General features: G+C 36.6%; 1 protein-coding gene across 1 annotated transcript in view; it reads right to left on the reverse strand.

Annotated features, from left to right (window-relative positions):
- LOC130436761 (ALK tyrosine kinase receptor-like) overlaps nucleotides 1-7,325 on the reverse strand; it is a 157,795-nt gene extending 150,470 nt beyond the window's left edge. The window contains exon 1 of the mRNA XM_056767705.1: nucleotides 6,085-7,325. Within this exon, the coding sequence (XP_056623683.1) occupies nucleotides 6,085-6,805 (721 nt within the window). The 5' untranslated portion in view covers nucleotides 6,806-7,325. The remainder of the gene's footprint in view (nucleotides 1-6,084) is intronic.
- Between the last annotated feature and the right edge of the window lie 13,845 nt (nucleotides 7,326-21,170).

The raw sequence follows: 21,170 nt of genomic DNA on the forward strand, positions 1-21,170 counted from the left end.
GTTCAAATTCTCAGTCTGTTCATAAAATTGCTCTTTAATGCGTTTTCATGAGAAGCTAGTCAGCAACAACTTTTAATAACATTGCAAGTTGCATCACTATGGCCAACCAATCAGAATTAACCTCAAGGCTTCGATGTGTTGAAACTGAAGTGAACACAGGAGGAATTGGATTTTTCATCTAATGGTGTAAACCTTCAAAATATTTAATTTTAAGGGACATAATGAGTGTGTTGAAAGTGTGACTGGAAATCAAAACTGACTGAATATATTTTTGTAAAAAATGAAATATATATATAGTCTTGATGTTTTATTGTTTATAATAAAAGCAAAGCCAACGCATATCTTTAACATGTCTATGTCTCATGAAATTGCTACTTTACAGATAATTATGAAAATGCCCTTCGTTTCAACTTACCTCTGCATGTCAAGTTTTCCATTAATGAGGGAAGATATTCCTAAATTTGCCCTTGTTAAAATCTATCAGCAATGGTCATTGTTATCACTAGAATGTCATTATTGTGAAAAGAAATGTCACACTCCTCTGTAGCTTTGCTAATTATAATTTCGGCTTATGGAATTGAGTCATTTATAAGGGCATGCAGAACTTTTAGTGCTTTCAAAAAAGTGTAATATGTCTGATATGTAGATTGTACACATGTACATATTCACTTTGTCCTGATGTAAGAGCACTTTATTACTCGGTAAGGTCATTTATGTTGAGTGATACTTGATTGCACTTTGTATATCAATGAGAAGCATGCTGATATCTACTTATAATGCAACAGCACTGCAATAGAGGCTCTGAAATCACCATCAAGCATCGAATTGTATTTTTTTGCACACAATCACAAGTAGTTCATAAAGTCACCAAGCAAGCACAAAAAGGCTAAAGATCAGAATGTTCCTTTTCTTAATTGGTTTTAAGATGCACAATGCCACCCATGCAACGTACTTAAAACATTGATTAAAGCAATTAATCAATGCTCATGGGGTTGGGGTTAATCTATGCATCGTTTATAACTGTAGAATTTGGGACATACATGTATGCATGAATGAGGCATTGACTGCCAAATCCAGCCGTCCTTCCCAGGACCATTTCAAATGGACAGTTATTAATGCATTGTATTATCTTTTGAGAAAGAGAATAATGAAATATTGCAGGCCTTTATCGAGGCATCTATTTGTCCTTTTTTGCATAAAGCCAACACAGAAACGTGTCTGTTTCCATTGCCTGGAACTTGGACATCATGTTATGCTTCAGCTCTTTGCATTTTGCAAGCAGAGGAACCTATTTGTAGATGGCCCTTGAGAGTGAACCATGGCAGTGCACATTAGCAATGGAGATAGATGGTGGCAGGTTAGAAGGGCAGCTCATTAAGATGCATTGATTTCTATCTATCTGCATGGCTAGCTGGGGCGAACATTAAAGTCCTTCATAGATGGATCCCTTTAAATAAGGAGCAACTTTGACTGTATTTTATTTAGATGGGCTCAATGTTCTTCTTCAGAGTGGGTATGCTCAGTAAATTGAATGTAAGAAAAATAAATGCTTAGCCCACTGAGTGCAGTCATGCAAACTGTCAAAAACTGTTTGCTGTCTGTGTTTTTCAAGTTGAGAGGGCACCATTCACACCTCTGTTGAGTGCTAACAAATGCTGCACAGAAACCTGTACTGTAAAAGTTTGCGAAAGGTGATATATGTAATACAAATAAGGAGCGAAATGTGTCACATTAGACCTACATCGTCCTTGGCAACTTTAAATGCTGCTTTGCATACTTTGGACTCGGTTTAAGATCAATTTCATGTCAGTGTCAGCACCTGTCAATGTTTTAAAGATAAGTCAAGGCTGTTGTTGGCAGATATCCGAAAATATTTGATGAATTATCTGTCAAACTCTTTGACAACAAATCAATTCCCTTACACATTTAAATGAATTCTAATGTTGCAGATTTTTTTGCAAAGTATTTTCCCTCACTTTTCTGAGTTAGCTCCGCTTACTCAATGCGTCTGCATGCTTACCAAGTATCAGCCTTAAAGTGATCTTGTCGCTTTAAGCTTTGAATCAATTCATTCTTGAATCTGATGCTACAATATATCCAAAGTTGAGGCAAAGTCTCATTTTCTGCATCTATAGTATACCATGTACTAATGTAGCCTACATGGACCCATCTTAAGGAAACACATTGATCTATGAAGCATATCTCTGGAAGAGTAAAGTTGGGTCACTGTCCTGGTTGTAAAGTGGTGCACCACCATCGTATTGGTCATAAAAAATGCATAAATAATGAACCCATGAGCCAATGGACTCAATATAGATTTTTCCATGAGTGTCTGATTGATACAAGCTTGAAAAGTCAAGAGCCAATTGATTCTCACTTACTTCCATGCACTGTCCTATAATTAGAGGACGACTAGATGCTCCATACGTTGCAAGATCTTACTTAATTGTCCATCCACACATGCACCACATGCTGTAGACACCTTCAAATGTAATGCTTTCGATTTTACTGAAACACTGAAAATGACGGATGCGAGGGAGGGGGTTGGAGTTCCACCTCAAAATGTGAACTATTTCCATGTTTTATACAAGAAATGGCTTCAAAATGGTATATGCATATTATATACATAAAATGGAATTTTCTGCATATATGGTTTCAAAAATATAAAAAGTGTCCCAACTAGAGTGCCCCGGCTGAATCTCATCCATTTTTTTGGGTAAAGCAACTTCTCCTGCTCAATAAACCAATGGGTACTTACCATTCAAAATGAGTTTCTAACCAGCTCTTGAGAATGGTACATATTTCTAAAAACTAAAATCAAAAACATATTATACTCCAAAGCAGATGTAAAGCATACACATATTTTGGTTAGAGATACTTAGAAATTCAGAGACACAGAAAAACATTTCCAACAAGTCAAATATAACCTCATAGCTGCAGACCTCCATGCAAAGTAAATATGCTAATCTCGACATATTGTTTTGCTGTAATCTGCATAATTAACACAGTTAGTGCAATTGATGTTGACATTGAGAAAAAGGAAAACACACTGACAAAAAATTGCATTCTTCTGATTACTTTCATCAAGCCACCATTTCCTCTCTACGTATTTCATACACAGAGATAATATGCTTATGTTTCTCAAACAAATCCTGATACACTTCCTCAGCCATTCATGGTGCTGAATGCACAAAAGTCAAGGCAGACTTTAAAAAACTGGACAAAACACAACAGCCATTACAAAAGGCTAAATGTCTTCTGCGCCCTGTGAAACTTTTGAAATTGTGCAAGTGATTGCCGTTAGTCTTCTGACATTCTCCGAAGGGGTCATTACATTTATTCATTTATTTCATCAAAATTTCCACACTTTCTGAAAGTTATAATTAAAAGACCTATGAAACATCTTCACAAACTCAGTATTTCATATTCTGTGTTGACATTTCTCTTTTGGAACAGTTGGACATACTGAAGTACTCATAACATGGTTAGGCTAATGTTGCTCTGTCAGGGTCTTCAAACAAACAGAGCAATGTTGATAGTGCCACCACAGTGTTTACACCCTTCGGGGAAATCAACTTAAAAATGGCTTACTTATAGTTGTCTATCCACATAAGCTAAGATAGAAAAAACAGTACACACACAAATTGGAGATCTTCTTCTTTCTGGCTCTGTACTTATAGGTTTCAGAAATAAAGTGTTCCAAGCAGGTGATTTATTGATCTTCTCAAACTCACAACGGGACGCAAAAGAGGTGGCCAAAACAGTCAGTATGAGAAAACAGTCTTGGTCAGAATGTCTAAGTGTTTGTTTTCTGCCTGTGTTGAACTGAACACAAGCACAAATTAGCTTTTACTGCTCCAGTGGCAAAATATATTGAATGAATGAAGAGGTTAAATGATGCAGATGGGTGATAAACTGTATACATATAACGTTAACTAGTGAAATGTGAGCCTTAGACCAAATAACAATATGAAATTTGCTTTAACATTTATGTACTGGTCAGATGGGTTGTATAATCGACTTACAGTGAATTAAAGGTATATATTTCATAAGTTTGTGTCAATCAAACAAATTATTCCTGTCTTGGTAACAAAAGGCTCTACCAAATGAGCTACAGGAACTTCTGATTAGCATGCACATTAAATCCCACAAAACATTAGGGTAAAACTTTCGAGGCATTGCCTGCTGCGTGCCTAGAGGCACTAATAAAAAAAATGCCCATATGGGGGATATTTTTTAGGGTAGACAGTCCTATGGGTTGGAAGAGAGCTTGCTTGGTTTACTTTACGTTACTTGTTTATGAGTTGTTTGATCATCGCATATCATCAAACATTTGTGAGGCCAAGTGAAAACACAGAAAAAGTGTGATTGTAAAGGAGAAATTTTGACTGTAATGAAGAATGCTGAGCACAGCAGAGGACGGCCAATGTCACAAAGCACCAGGCCTGGGGAGAGAGAGAAATCTTAATGACTTTTCTGACCCTCTGATGATAAAGTCCCAGCGGCATTGGAGAGTCTTGGAGGATCTGACTGCCCACTCTGCAAGGAACAACATGCTTTTGATATCGCTCTTATAATGTCATTTTTTGTTTGCAGTTCAAACTTCTATACAGGGCTCTTTGCTGTGAAAAAGGACATGCATGAGTGATGTGGTTTGAATTCTATTCTTATATTTATAAATATACACTAATTTATCATTCAGTTTTTCAACCCCACTGAAAAACATTGTGATATAGCATGTTGAATAAAAGAGGCTTGTTTTTATTTTAGAGCATGATTATAGCTCTTGTAATTTCACAAATAACTCAAGTAGCACTCAAGACTATGCAGCTATCTTAGCTGTAATCAAAATATGATTAGTATGAAACATTTCAGACTGGCTATAATCATTTATCTGCCTACCTCTTTAAATGCACAAAAGGTTACTATGTTTATATAGAAACCAACAAAACACGTAAAATAAGAATACATTAATAAAGCCATGATTTCACTGATTTACATCTTAAACATCTTTGACAGAGATGGTTTCTGGTGGGTGATCATTTTAATATTTATGAAGTTATTAGAACAAGCACAAAACCAACCAGCCTTGGATTAACAGTTTCAGATTTCTTTCAGATCACAATCTGTTGACTGAAATACCCTACCAGAAACTTCAATCCACCGTGAAGCAAGTATGATTTATATACTAGCATATGATTCTGTATTGGACGCATACATAAATAAAAACTTTCTTAAACTGCCAGACTAGAAACTGGCTAGATGAATGTCACAAAATAGTCTCCCAAACAACTGAGGAACCTTTCAAGGGTGACAAACAAGAGGAATATCGATGTGACAACATCAAAGAGCACCATCAAAGTCCATTTCACAGGAATACATAGTTCTACTTCCCCTCATGTTTTCAGTTCACACAAGAGAATGTTATGCTTTTGCCTCATGAAAACTGTTTTATACAAGGCGAACAGGTAATTGCACTTAATGAAAAAGCATGGTAAATAATTTCTCTTCTGGCCATTGGTTAACACAGAATATAATAACTACTGTAAATAAGAAAACACAAATTTCTCCATATCAACAGTTTAAATTCTTATAGGAATGACGAGAAATCTATTTTAACGGTTCTGTATAAGGTAACTCAAGTGATTTAACAATATTACCTATGTTACACATGTTGTGTGTTGTATTTACTGGTGTTGCAGTGCCTCCCCTTTTAAAAGCCCAAGCATTATAAGACTAATAACGATGTAATACAATGCAACAGTTAATGCCTGACAGACAATCAACTGAACATTTTCGAGTTGTGACACTGTTTAAAGTAATATGACAAACAGCAACAGTTTAAATCAACTGCAAAAACTACACAAACAAGTGCGCAAACTTAGCAATATTTTGTATCACATTTTTCTTGTAACAGACCTTGTGTCAATAAAATAATAACTATGCCAAATGACACGTAATTAAAAACAAATGCACATTAGTAACGCCTTTTCATTTGAATTATTTAGTTTTTACTTACAAGAATTGTAGGCTACTGTAACTTGAAAACTAATGTGTAAAATGTGACCAAATATAAAAGCTTACCACTTGAGGCTATGTGGAGAAAAAGTCGGGCGTCTGAAGCTCTGATGGCCGATGAGTACTTGTCCTCCTTAACTGGGACCTGAGCTTTTCGTTCGGGCATGAGCCGGACCCTGAGCCGACCTCCCTCTGCCCCCAGCCACCACTCCAAAATCCGTGTTAGGTCCATTTCCAAAAACAGAACCGGTGTGTCCTCATACACATGCAGACCTCCACATCCCGTTTTAACCATGTCCTCGCCCACCTCCACCACAACTTGATTGGACTTTCGACTGGCTTTGGTCAAACCCAAATTCAAAACTTTTGGCACGGGCCGCTTGTTTCGATACGGGAGCTGTCCAGTGCTGGATTTGTTGACATTCATCGCGGCCGACTTCACGTCGAGCAAACTGGCGATCGTTTTCTGTAGCGGCTCACAGCGCATAAGTAAGTTCGCGCGTACAGTGTAACATCCGTTAAACGTCAGACAGTCTCCGTTAAGCGGGCGCTTTATAAACAGAGCCATGTAGTGCCGTAACAGCGAAGGAACGGCAAAATCCACCGACAGCGTCTTCCTTTTGAGGCGTGAGGTGAAGGTTTGGTTGGAGTCCTTTTTGTCGGTGCCATTGATGAAAGCGGACGTGGGGAAAGTAGTAACTGCGTCTGCGGCTCTCTGAGAAGCGCACTGCAGCTCGGATAAAAATGCCGCAGACCAAAGAAAAAAGTACAGTATCCGGGCAATCATGGTTTACGATAAAATTATCCTTTTGTTGTCGAGTCTGCTTTAGTCCAGTAGCCTACCCACTGTCTCCAAAGGGAGAGGTGAATCGGAAAACGAATGGATAGCTATTCAGGGTCTACATTGCTTTTCCTTGTGCAAAAATGCGGGTTTGCTTTTAGAAAAGCTCTCCAGGCTGCGATTTAATTCCCACATATTACATAAGTATGATCCACACTTGCGGTCTATGACATGAAATTTCACAAAACGATTCAAAGATTCGCCTCTTGTGGACCTTCTTGGTATGCCTAACAAGTTCTCCTGGGCAGCTCAAAGGCTCCTTGTATCTGAATGCAATGCTTAGCCGTGAAAGAAGTCGTTTTGTCATCCAAGAGCTTTAGCAACCTCTTTAAATATCTTAGGCAGTCCTGCAACTAGAGATCCTTACTCGTTCAACCAGTCCACTTTCGGACAAGCACGCCAAACTGCGCGTGGAGAAATCAAACATAATCCATAACGGACGACGTTGTTGTCGGGAATAAACAGAACTTTATTTTATTTTATAACAAAAACATCTGCTATACTTTTCGCTTTTGTGAACGCGTTCTGCACTATTAATCGAGAGGGTCTTACCTGCGCAGCCAGTCAAAACGTAGGAGCCTTTTCAGCGCGAGCTGATCATTTGAGCCTGAAAATGCCGCGTGTGCGCGAGCCCACTCTGCGCGTGCCACCCCGACGCTCTGTATTTTTTGATCGTGAAACTCACTTCTACATCTCCTTATGACGTCACCAGCAGCAGGTCCTTATAGCTGATATGAGAAACTTGAACCGCAAAACGACGGTAATCACAGGCGACGCTCATTGAGGCGCTCGAAATTCATTGAGATCTCCGAGATGGCACCTCCGAATGGCGGCACCGTGTCGGTAATTAGTTTTTAATGAATATCTGTGTATGACGAGCATTGCTTCCCAAGTGTGCTAGTCATTCATTCACAAACATCTCGACTTATGTTATTCCACGTCACGAAGTGAAGGCTATGCGTCAGAGCGCATATCAGCCACGATTTGTATGTACTTTTACAAATATACCTACGTTACTGTAATAATCTATACGATATTACGAATTACAATTTTAAAAGGAAAATATGTTGGCTCCTTTTACTTCAACAGACCAAAGACTTTTTAACAAACTCCGGAAAAGGCAAAGCGACACCGGAATACTGCCTAGACATTTTTCAGGCATTTGTGTGGAATATCATCCAAAATCTAGATAGCCTAATAAAAACAGAGGTTCTTATGATGGTCCGAGATGTAAAGGAAATTATTATATTGTGTCAAGTGTGTGACAGTGTGGGAATTCAAAAGTGTAACATTGTTGTTTCTAAATTAGGCTATATGTAAAAAGTCTTTGTAGACCTATATCCTGTCACATTCCACAGACATGTATAACATTTACATGTTTTTTAAACTCAAATTATAGTAGAAACATTATTTATTTATTTAAATATGTAAACATAAATATGAATTTCCGTGGCCTTTACAACTTTTGAATGTACATTTCCAGTGATCTTTAAGACATCCTTTATTGCTGTCATGTTTGTTAGTGTCATTAACTGGAGATTGGAAGGTCATTAGCCTATAAAGTGTTACAATTTTGTTTACCGCTAGATGGGAGTACAGCGCGCTTATTTCTCTGATCCGTACCATCGTGACAAGCTCATTACTGTTCTAGAGCACAGGGATTTTAACAACCCGCCATACGCGTGTTATCATTTCTGGAAATAGAGTGACAAATTGCGCACTGTATTGTAATAGTCTTGATATGAAACAGACAATCCGTTTAATTGTAAGACTGTTTAATTAAGGCAAGGTTGCCATGGAGCACCGCAATGATGCATACGATCTTGACGTTTAGCTGTAGTAGGATGTTATACAAGAGGTGCGTTAGAATTTAAGATAGCAACGTCATATCTGAGTTGAAAGAAATATGCTGGCTAATTGTGTCAGTCGGAATCACATTGGGGACCTTAAAAAATATTGTTAAAATTTGTATTCAAAATGGCTAAAAATGTTTCTTTAATATGTATAATGCATTTGTGGCACAATAATAGTAACATTTACATATTATGCTATTGCTATAAGACAATCGACAAATCAGTTTAGGGTATACAGCGAATATCATTCTGAATGTGATTTTCCAAGTTTTCTAGACAATTTAAAGATGGCTTTTAATGGGTTGGAAACAGAAAAATACAGCAGTCTTCAATTGCAATAGAAAATATGAAGTGATATCTTATTTCAGTGTCTCACTGTATTTCAGTGTTAATGTCTGGCGTCCATCTCACTGGTTCATTGGCTCCCATTACTCATAATGTGCCCAAGCCTCGGTTGTTTCTCCTCAGAGCTGACACTTGCTCAATGATTTAACACCAGTGTGTGTGTATGTATGTGTGTATATGGGTGAATATATGGACAGTTTTTCAATCATTTGAAACACATTACCAAGTTGGGCTTTCCGTGAGCAAACAGGATACTTTATGGCCCTGCCTAGGGCCTCCCTTGCTCACACACACACACACACACACACACACATCCCTGTTTTAGTATCTGTCTTTCGGAAACAGAGGAGCTGTTGAATCCGAACTAAGCATCTGTGCGAGGAAACTCACTTTTTGTACTAGACTCTCTGGGCCTACATCCATGGAAATTAAAGTCAGGCTGTTTTATTCATAGACGGGGGCCACTGATATAACAGGATGGTGTAGAGTGTGTACAAGGGGCTTCATCAATATTGAACACATCATTCACAGTAAAACTTGAGTCTCTATACTGTACTCTGTCTGAATCCTCAAGCCTTTGAAATTGACAGTAAAACTTAATTTCATGCAGTAATGAAAAGAACAGTTCCCAGTTAATTCTTCACAATGTTCTCATTAAAGGGCAATAGGATTTAGAATGAAATGGATGTAACTGGGCGATATTGTCTAGCCATTCCATTGAATGAACTTCTGAGGTCTCTGCAGCTGTTCAAAGAAATCAAAGTAGCTCTATAAATTAAAAAAAAAAAACATGGAAAGAAAAATCTCCAGCATGCTTTAAGTCAGTATAAGGTATTAAACGTGCCCCAAGATTTGAACTTTTGCCTCTTACAGCTATATGGCTATTTATATACTATTGTGCTCCTAAGGCCAGACACATTCTGTGTGTTATACACAAACGGTTTTCATTTCAAGTGTGTGTCCCTCTGCTTTTCTGTGGTGGGAACATTTACCAAATTTCTTGGGGGGATGAGTATTCTAAAATGTATGTGCCATTTATTATATATTTTAATATAATTTTTATTGTTTTATTTTATGTTTTAATATGTTTCAGGCATAAGAGATGACAAAATAAAAATAGCCCAAAAGTACTGATGACTCATCTCGTTTACAGCAGAGTGTACAGTTTTATCCAATAAAATGCACTTATGCTTATCAGCCCAAAATTCTGTCTGGTCTGCATACTGTGCTGAAGGGGCGTTGCTGGACCTAAATCTCTACTGGGGCACATACCCCCATTACTTTTTCTATAACATATTTATTTTGTAAACCTGCTGTGTGCAAGAAGTATGCAACACAATACACTACACAAACTTGCAACAAGTTTGTTAACACTGCAACACTGCAAAAAGGTAAACATGTATGTATTTAAAAATGTTGAAGTATCTTCAACATACTTAACATAGACTTAATTAACATGGTTGCATGCACTGTCTGGAAATAATAAAAGAGAGATTTTTTTTCTTGCACATCTGGATTCATCCTACACAATGATAACAATCAATAATTACATCTCTTCAAGAATTATTTTGAACCAACTGTACTGCATTGAACTGAACCTGGCCATACTCACTGTGTCCTAAACTAGAGCTAGTCAATTATATATTAATTTCATTTCTCAAAAGATAAATGTTTTTCTAAGCAACAATGCAATTTTACAGACTTGACAAACGTTTTTAAGAGACATTTTCTTCTAATATCTGAGACCTGACTGGCTGTGAATGTTGCCTTTAGTTTGTTTATCAAGTCTCACCTCCCTTTAACTCATCATCTTCTTTCTGCTTCCATTTCCCTGCTTTACACCAACAAATTCTGATGTCCATCTACAGGGCTGTTAATCGTTGAGTGTACTGTAAGTGTAATCTAATATATCTTACAATAAGAGTGCTTTTATCTGTTGGTCTAACACTGAGCAACCGGTTGAGCAACCAAAGCTCACTAAACAAAGTGTGACTAGGGTCAGAAAGGACAAGAAAAATGTGCTGTTTTGAAGTTATTTATAAGAGCAGTGCCGACAGTCTTGCAAACATGTTCCCAGTTTGTTCCTTTTGATTTTAATATAAATCACATCAAAGAAAAGGTTAAAAAGTATACAGTCCAATGCATTTGTATGTTGCATTTGTATGTTACAAACTATCAAGTGGACTTAGGTCTATTCTAATCCAATTCATTTTCCCACTATAGTTTAAAAAAAAAATAAGAAAAAAAGTACATTTTAAACAATTACAGTAGAATCATTTTTATGATTCCAGTTTCCATAGATACACCTTGTGTGACACATTATAGATGTAAAACTTTATATTTAAAGGAACTGAGGCTGAATCGTTTTTAGCTGCCGTCAGGTGTTTCTGTGCTTTCCAGGGCTTGTGTGCTCCTCATAGTCAAAAGATTTGTTTTATCAATGGCTCCTCTTGTAGTCCCCCAACACTCCAGAGTAATGTAGGGAAGAGGTGTTGTGATAAATTGCAGCAAAATATGCTCTTACAAAAGGCTCCCCCTAGCTCTCCATCATAGTTGGAAAAGCCATAAATCAGGCTGGTTACCAGTGTTCCATTTACAGTATAATCCAGGTTCTTCCAGCTTCAGGCCACCTTTATAGCACCTGAGAATGTTTGATTACTGTACGGAGCAAAAAGTTATCCCTTGAACTTATCCTTCCAACCTTGCATTCCTTCATCAGTCCACATGTGTTTGAGGCAACTGAAATCAGTTCGGTGGTCTGCACGTTAGAGACATGCATTTTGTATTGGCTGTGGCACACCTCTATTTCTAATGCATGCTGTTTTTCTGTTTGATGAATAAAATGCAAACTACATTTTGACCAACAAACAAAAAGATATCCAGCCATTCTGCGGAGAGAGCTCAAACTGTCTATGTGAGTGTCAGTGTGAGGAATAGACAAAGCAATAATAATCACCCTTGTCAGACAAGTGTCAGAATTAATTCTGAGCAGGCAAGGACGTATTTGCCTTACGGTTAATAATGGTGATTCATTTTCTCAACTTTGATTTGTAAAACCTGCCTTAAAACATGAGAGAAGTCCTGGTTTCGACTTTCAATCTTCAGTGAATTAGGTAGAAGCTGGCCGGAAAGCTTGTTAAAGAGAAGCAGATGAGTTTCTCATTCCTGTGGTTTTACAAGGCGACTCTACTACAGCATATACAGAATATGAATCCATGTTTCATTGAAATCAATTATAATTTTATCTCCACCCAAGGCGCTCAAGGTGAAACAACTAAGGAACGTTGTCAAGTGTTGAATCAAGTTTGACACATCGACTTCCCTCCAGATGTCCAAGTCACAGAACCCAATAACCACACTTTATTACACAGATGAAAGAGCTGAGAACTGCATATTATCGTATTCATTGTAATAATGACAAGATTTGATGTGATAAGCGTCCCCCAAAAACATCCAAAATTAAAGTAATTGCAAATTGAGTTGAGGATGAGAGAATTGGAGACACCGCAATACTCAAAATGAGTGACTTCTCCAAAAGGGATTTAATATTATCTTCATTTTTCGCAAATATGGCTTGATGTTTAAGTAAGGCTGAAGTTATATGAGATAGCTGGTTTAAAAGTAAACATTTAGCATTTATTCTTAAGCATTTGATTTGGGGATGGAGGACACATAATGTTTATTCCAGCATATTCATGATGTAGATATATCGTGACATTGGGGTCTGGTGAGTTTGATATTGTGTCAAAAAAGATAATAATAACAGAAGAGCAAAACAGCCTTGATTTAGTGATTGCTTCAATGGTATGCATGTTCAAAAACCAGTGCATAATTTTTTTTTTTTTTAATTATCAGTGTGATCACTTAGAGTTTATGTTTTTTAGATTTACATTTATTCATTTGGGAGACACTTTTATACAAAGAGAATTAATTTGCATTGTACTTCACATTTGTTTGTGACTATGTACAACCCCCTGGGATCAAACCCATGACCCTTGGCATTGGTGGCGACATGCTCTAACCACTGAGCAACTGGAAAGCTATCCAAGATAACCATTTAAAGGGATAGTTCTGTCATATACTATATTATATTTCTTCCACAGAACACAAAAAAAAGATATTTTAGAGAATGTTGTTAACTGGCCCCTTTCACTTACATTTAATTTGTGTCCATAGAAAATAGTTCCAACTTTCATCAACATATCTTCATTTTTGTTCTAGGAAGAAAGAATGTCTGTAATAAGATTCATTAAAAGGAAGGAAGGAGGCGGGAACCGGAAGACATTTTAAACATTTAATAAAGTCATTTAACAGCCGGCGGCCCCTCACGGACGACCGCCGCCGAACAGAACAAAACATAAACATAAATACAAATACAAATACAAACATAACACAAGTTCGGGCCCGGTCCTCTCTCTTCGACGGTCCAGTCGCTCGTTCCTTTTATATGCTCCCAATCTCCTACGTGATTCGAGCCCGGTGTGCGCACAGCTGGCGCTTATTCACAATTACTCACCGGACTCGAACCACGGTCTCGCCCCGCCTACTCTACTACAATGTCATACAGATTAGAAATGACAAGATGATGATTTAATGATGACTGAAATCTTTACAATTAGAAATGGAATAAAGTTTTTATAAATTGTGAGTAGTTTGATGCAGTGATGGCATGGATGAAAGATTTAATAATTCGGAAAACACTGACTTTTAATTAAATATAAAGGACGGCTATCTCCTTGATGTATTTTTTTTATTTCAAAGCCAAACCTTTATAAACAGCAAATAAATTTCAGCAGAATACATTTCACCAGGCATTCTATAAAATAATGGATCAAAACCATCAAAGAAATAGTTTAACGTTCATGACTCTTTATAATTCTTCCTTCAACAATGACATACCTCCCATCCCCTTTCATAAACAGTGCTTTGTTTTTAGCTCATCCCAGACCTACAATTTTTATGTTTCCTGTGGCTACCATATTAAACTTCATATTAAATTTATTTTATATTTTTAATTTTACTTTTCCCTTAGGTCCACTTCCAATGTAAGGCAAGGCTTCTTGCATCAAAACAATCAGCATTTTTGTTTTCATTGCCACTGCCGAACCCTTTTCTGACCAAAGACATATTATTGTTGTCTAGCCTTTAAGGCTTCTGCTGATTCTGACACAGAACATTTTGATAATGCCATTGATCCAAAAGTGGGCTGCTTTTCTGTCTGGAGAGTCTGGATCTCACAGGAAAATATGACACAAAGGGATAAGAAACATAAACTCGAGCTGCGTCCCAGTTCTAATACTTTGAGGGATGCAGACACTGAAGTCCACAAAAGGTCGAACCAAAATGAGACAGTCTAGCCTAGGGAGGATTCATAGTTGTGTCATCAGCTGTTCCCACCCACCTCTACCGTCACCTGAGAGGAGCCATCAGGACACAGCAGAGATGCCTCTGACTTTTTAAAACCTATATGGATCTAGAATTGTTTATTTATTTGAGAGAATATGACACATCGGTGTCTGTTATACCTCCCCAACAGTATATCAAATTAACCAACCTTAAAAAAATACAGAAGAAAAATAGAACATTTACATTATTGCAGCATATATAATAGTAATTAGTTACATTTACTGAACTAAATATAAAATTGTAAACTATGAAAGTGACATTTACTGAACTAAAGTTTTGAACGTTTTGAATTTACAAACATGCAGTTATACAATTATACAATAGGAACTAGTGTATAGAGGAATAAGGAACAAGGGATATTCCCTGAGAACTAAATTGGATTTATTCGGAAAATGGCATACTGGCATGAAGACTTCTGTCACTTAAGCTGCCAAAAGGGCCGGCATTCAAAAAAAAAGGGAACAGCTGTGATTTTGTTGTCTGTCTGTGGAATGCAGACGCATAAGCTGCATATAAGTTGAAAGAAGAAAAAATAGGGTATATAAATATGAAATTGGAAACTATGAAAGCATTCTTGAAGGGCTTAAGTCCATTCTGCCTTCAATGCTGAAGAGGTAGGTGTATCATATATCTATGATTTAGTCTTTTATGACTCTTTCTGCAGAAATTCTGAGCAGATGCAGCAGGTCCAGCTAAAATTATACATGTTTGGGACAAACGGGTACATATTGTGAACAACTTTCCCTGTAACTCTAGCAATCCATGCAGGATTGACCGTGTAGGGTGACAAAACCAACAGGAGCATGTTAAACACTTCACCAGACTTGATAGCATCAGACGCACCAGTGCCATCTGTCGCTTCCACAAATCAAAACAGACCTGTCGTGGTCCCATTATGCCCTAGTACAGCCCATTAGATGTCTGCACAGGCATGGAGAATGGCGCAGGGTGGAGAGACCTCAATTAGTTTCCTGTTGACCTCCGATCACTGTTTGATAGCCCTACTTATGAGCGGAACAGCATTATGCCATGGCCAACTTTCAGAATGTCCTCTTAAGCATCACCAGCCTATTCAATTTTCTTTACGGATTACTGAAGAAATGTGAATAGTGGGAATTCTCACACCTGTGTTGACGATGAAAGCCACAACCAATACTGAAAGGGAATCAGGCTTGGCTGTGCAGGACTTTTATGTTTAATAAGGGCACACATTAAACGTTCATAAGCATGAGCTGTGTACATGTGTGTGGTTATGTGAGTGTGCTTGCGGCAATTGAGGATGGATCAAAGCCATTTAAGACAAACCCAGGAGCTGTCAGAAACAGCTGCCAAAAACTGTGAACAGCTCACGCATACGCATGTACATGATTTGACACAGGCATAAATCATTACGACAAAGCCATTTTGTCTACAGGTTAAAAAAAATAGCAAATTGAACACAAACATAGAGCACACTTGCAGGGCACTTCATTAATACAGCATGCTCTATGTTCATAAACTACTTATTTTTAAGCATCAGAGACACAGAGACATATTAGCTAACATTACATTATTCTAACAAACTGTTTAAACATGTCTTTTAAACATTATTCTTATACAACAACATTGTTCAAAAAAATAAATTAAAAGTAGCTTTCCATACAATTGTGAAATCTAAAGATTACCATTATTTTGGCAACCGCATGTCACAAGTGACTTTTTTCTGAAAATCATTCAGATACAGTGGTACATCATGAACCAGACTTTACAACAATGTGAAACATTTTGCTGCATTTTAAAATCACAAAGCATGAAATTAAGATTGCTTTTTGTTGCTGGAATAGCTTGTGAAAGGAAAAATATGGGCATGGATTCCCTTGTAAAAAATAGTGCAGCAACCAGAGTTTAACCACTGAATTCATAAACCCTAGTAATCACAAAATATTAAGTAATTCAAATTGAACCAGAAAAATGATGATGATACAAAATCTTCCAAAAACACGACGAGTCTCGAAAAAAACAACACTCAAGGTAATTGTACTCTATTTCTTTGTGTTAATTTTGTAAATACTGATGTGGCTGTGTGAGATGAACAGCATATACAAACAGAGCATGTCACTGTTGTTGAGTTATAGCACCCATTTTGTCAAATGTAAAGAAGCTTTTTCATAATTAAACAAATTTAGAATTTAATCAATTCAACCTTTATACCTGCTACCATCATAGGTTTCACACTGTAATGCTGACAAAGTCTATATAGGCCCTTTTCACAATGATGTCACTTAACTTCCGCATTTTTGCAAAGCAGTGTATCATAACATCCGTCTTGCAACAAACAAAAAGAAGAGGAACATCCGTTTTGCTGTTACGCAGGAATTTAACAACAGTAAAAAACCTGACAGAACACTTATTCAATTACTTATCCTAGCACATTCGCTAACACAAAAATAAAACAAAACAGTTACCTTCATAATCAAACAGGTACTGTTCAACGAAGAATATGCATCCTTAGCTTTGATCTTGTCGTAAGCTGTCTGCAAGGTGTTGTACATCATCTAGCCGTATTTGTGGCAGCTGTGAAAGGGTCTTGGTAAAGTCCATTCTAAGGCGCTAGCGGAAATAATGATACACGGCTTCGCAGCAGAACGGAAGATGAAGTCATTTGAAAAGGGCCTATTCACATGTTTTGGTAACAGGTTTGCAAAGATAGCAAACCTCATTTGAAATTTAACAGAAAATAAAATAGCTCAGAAACTATTTAGGTAGACCATCGAGAAAAATGCAATGATTTCGGAAGGATAAACACCTTCTTTAATATAAACATGCTAACACATGCGCATAATTCGATTTTCTGCTTTATGTTCATGATGACATTTGTTTGATACAGGCATATAATTGTTTTGCCGTTTACTCCTAAAACTGCCTAAATGTATGTAAATGTATGTAAAGCTACTAATTTGAGTGAATGAGCAGTGATTTATTCTCCATTTAAGATTAAAATCCATTTGTAGCCTCACAGTTTTCTTCATTCAATGTTTTTTTAATGAGCAGTGGTGCAACGCTTACCGTTTATAAATGGATAGAGTGTCAGTACGCCCTTGTCTGTATCATGTGTATGTGTGATTTCAATTCCATTTCTGCCTTATGATGCAATCCAGTGATCTCCAAATAGCAACAACAGTAATAATCTGCTAACAGAAGCCTCACTGTAAACATCACTATTAATACAGCTGAGATGTCTGAAATGGGCTCTTATTTTACACCTAGTGTTGCCACATGATGCCATGCTAAAAATAATATCATGGCCCTGTTTTTTCCCAACATTGCATATATATGAGGAAGTGAGATACTCCAACTTGATATATCCATTTCCTTTTTCCACCTACATGGGCATTTATTTACCTGATGATTGTGTACCTCTCATGTATATACAGACTATGATCACAACGTATTGTAAGAGTGTACAAAATGTTGTTGTACTGTGATTGTGTAAACTGTTTACAGTTTACTAACATATAACTTACATGCACAAATTACTGGTCAAAAATTTACAATAGTTGACAAAAGTGTTTCCCGTGAACTAAAAAGGTCTTAAGGTGCATGTTTTAATTTAATTTTTTTTGAAAGTCAAAAAATACACAATATAACATAGTTCATCTATTTTGGATGCTTTTAGTAACAATATCCCCACAGTTGCAGTTGTGTTTTTCCATGGTGATGGGTTTATTATTACTCTAAAATATATAAAAATACAGCATAATCTGCATTAGTTGATTAGAATCTTGTTTAAGCGACAACCAGGTCCTGATAGGGGAACATCTCCTACTACAGTATATCATTCTATTGTGTTGAAAGTACACACAAGTTGGAAGGTTGGATTTATTATATGAAGGTCAGCCATATAGCACACAAGCATGCATGATGAAATAGGAAGCAATACAAAACTAAACCACAAAACATTGTAGGTATTATGTAGTTTGTTTTGGAATATAGATCATCCACTATCAATATCTATATCAATATCAATTACTATAAATCAATGTTCTTCCAGTGTGTAAGTTCCAATACAAAGGAGAAGTTCAGTAAAGCCCACACAGACACACTGACTAAATTATATCTGTAGATTTATGGACATTTAGGATAGTACTACAGTTTCAATAGGTTACGCCAGCTCTGTGGATAGAATTTGGCTACATTTTTTTCTTTAGGAAGAAGCATGCTTTTTTCTTATTAGCATCTTCAATGCTCCCCTGTTTCTGTCTTTCGACCATGCTATGCATTTCAAAAAGCTGAGGGAGCTTTGTGGGTGGAGGTTGTCAGATCTTACCTGAAAAAAAGCAATCTGTTAGCATCACAATTCATACCAAAGGCATCTGCTCGGCTGGCAGAGGTTACCGTGCCATCTAATACCACAGAGCTTTGTGTCTAAATAGTCTGAAAAATAGAGGAAAACACTGATTGGCTGATAGGGACCGTGTCATGTGGTGTGACAGGCTTTGCACAATTTCCATACAAATCCAATTTTCTTCAAAATAAAAGAACTTGGTAATGCATCTACAATACTATAATGACATAATAGAATTCCCTATAAAAGCCATCAAAATACACAGCTCATTTAGAATAATATTGAATGGAAAAACATGCTTTTTTGATCTAATTGGTGAAGTAACAATATCTATACCCTAATCACCTAAAACCTGATCCCGTCTAACAGTGTGTCTACACTGGACGCGACAGGTGGTGCAAAAATCCAGTGTGGACATTATGTAAAATTTGTTTATGATGTCTTTCGTCGTGTCAAGTCGCGCCGGTAACGTCTGGTGTAGGCATGGTGTATGAGAGGCAGGAATGGGACTGAACAAGTTTGATGGTTTTAAAGTTTTTTCCATCACCTGTACAAATTTAAGGATCGCTTCTAGGCAAGATGATCTCAAAAAGAGAGAAATAATAGAAATGTCTACAATGTTACATAATTATAATATTCTCACTCCCCATCCTGTCTTTTCTTCCCCTTTATATAATGATATTTTTTCTTAAGGAAATAGGGGACAATGGAAAGGGGCATTTAAAGCTGGAGCTGAGTCACCCTTGATAGTGCAATACTTCTTACAGATATTCATCCCTCCTCAGGCCACATCATAATCCCATTTTCTCCTGTCCTGGTACTTCATCTTTCTCACTTAATGTAAGTCATATGGTTTTATTGCTGCGAGCCCCTTGCTCTTCAGCCCACTCGCTTACTCATAATGGATTCCAGCAATGATCTCTTCACTTATTTGGTATTGTTGTTTGGTGGTTTTCTTTCCTAGCATTTAGATGTTGCTTCATGTGTCACTACCTATACAGCTCATCATTAAATCATTAAATAAAATAAAGAAGATAAAGAAGAGGGGGTTCTGATTCATAATATAAAATATAAAAAACTCATGCTAAACAATATTTAATATACAACATGAAGAGATAATGTTTCATTGATTTCTAATGAGGCTTTTGGTTTCTAATAGTGTCAAATGATACAAAGAAAAGTTTGATAGATTTATATAATTATCTGTTATAAGGTTACATTTTAGACACTTTTACCACCATAAAAACGATATTGAAGTGTTGGAACATATTAAAATCACACAAGTATTCAAGGTTCAGGGAAGATAAAACTTAACAGCTTCTTGTATTTAAAATATAGAATATAAGAATTATGAGAAAATATGAGGAAGGCATCATTTGCTGAGAATTGTGTATTCCTTGGGCAACCTTTTTTCCTAGAAGTAATCATGTCAAGAAGTACTGTTATAAGTCATATAAATATTTATATGAGTTTGTAAAGGAGCTTATGTAAATCTTACACAGCATACATCCACAACATTTCAATAGATGAAACATGACTATATATGGAATGTTTCTCATTCAGCCTCTGATATGGTTTATTTTTATGAAATAAAGGATGTTTTCATTGGAAATAACAAGCAAATGTGCTATTTAATATGCAGACAGACTAGCTCACATAGAAATTGTGTAAAGCCATCTAGACAGACGTTTTAGCCATCTCTTGCCATTTTTGTGTGCAATATGCATCTGTTGTTTAGGCAACATATGGGGGTTTTACTACAGCAATCCACATTGAGTAACCACAGAGTGAAAAATATAACATATCCTTCTTTAAATGTCATTTTTGTGCATGTTTTGAACCAAAAAAAGAGCACATTGTGACTCTAATGGCAATTGACCTATCAACCTTCCAAAGAACATCAAATCTTTTTCATTAGGGAAGTCATATTTCCAGACACCATTATACTGTAGAGAGGTTCCTTTCTCATTGAGATTAAGTTAAATGCCATGCCAAAAAAATGTAATGTACATTATTGGTTTTCTATCACTGCCCCTAAATGTTTTTCACCTACTGTTACACTTATGTATATGGTTGAGTGACAATAAAGGGATTTTAAAATGTGAAATTGTTGAAACGAATTGTGAAAAATTAATTTCGTGCATAGTTATTTAGGAAGGTACTTTTCACCTGCGGTCTTGCTATTTTACATAAGATTGATTCTGGGTAATGACTTCATGAACATGTTTTTAACTGAAGGTTGCTTACAATTGAAGTTGTAGAGCTAGACTTATGGTTATGATTATGTTTCTATGAAAAGTGTAAACAGAAGTTATGTCTAAAGAGAAATACGATATAAAGGTTTTAATTTGGGTTCCATTTAATCTCCTATCTGTAGGAGAAA

This window comes from Triplophysa dalaica, chromosome 15, assembly GCF_015846415.1.
Source record: "Triplophysa dalaica isolate WHDGS20190420 chromosome 15, ASM1584641v1, whole genome shotgun sequence".
Classification (NCBI taxonomy): domain Eukaryota; kingdom Metazoa; phylum Chordata; class Actinopteri; order Cypriniformes; family Nemacheilidae; genus Triplophysa; species Triplophysa dalaica.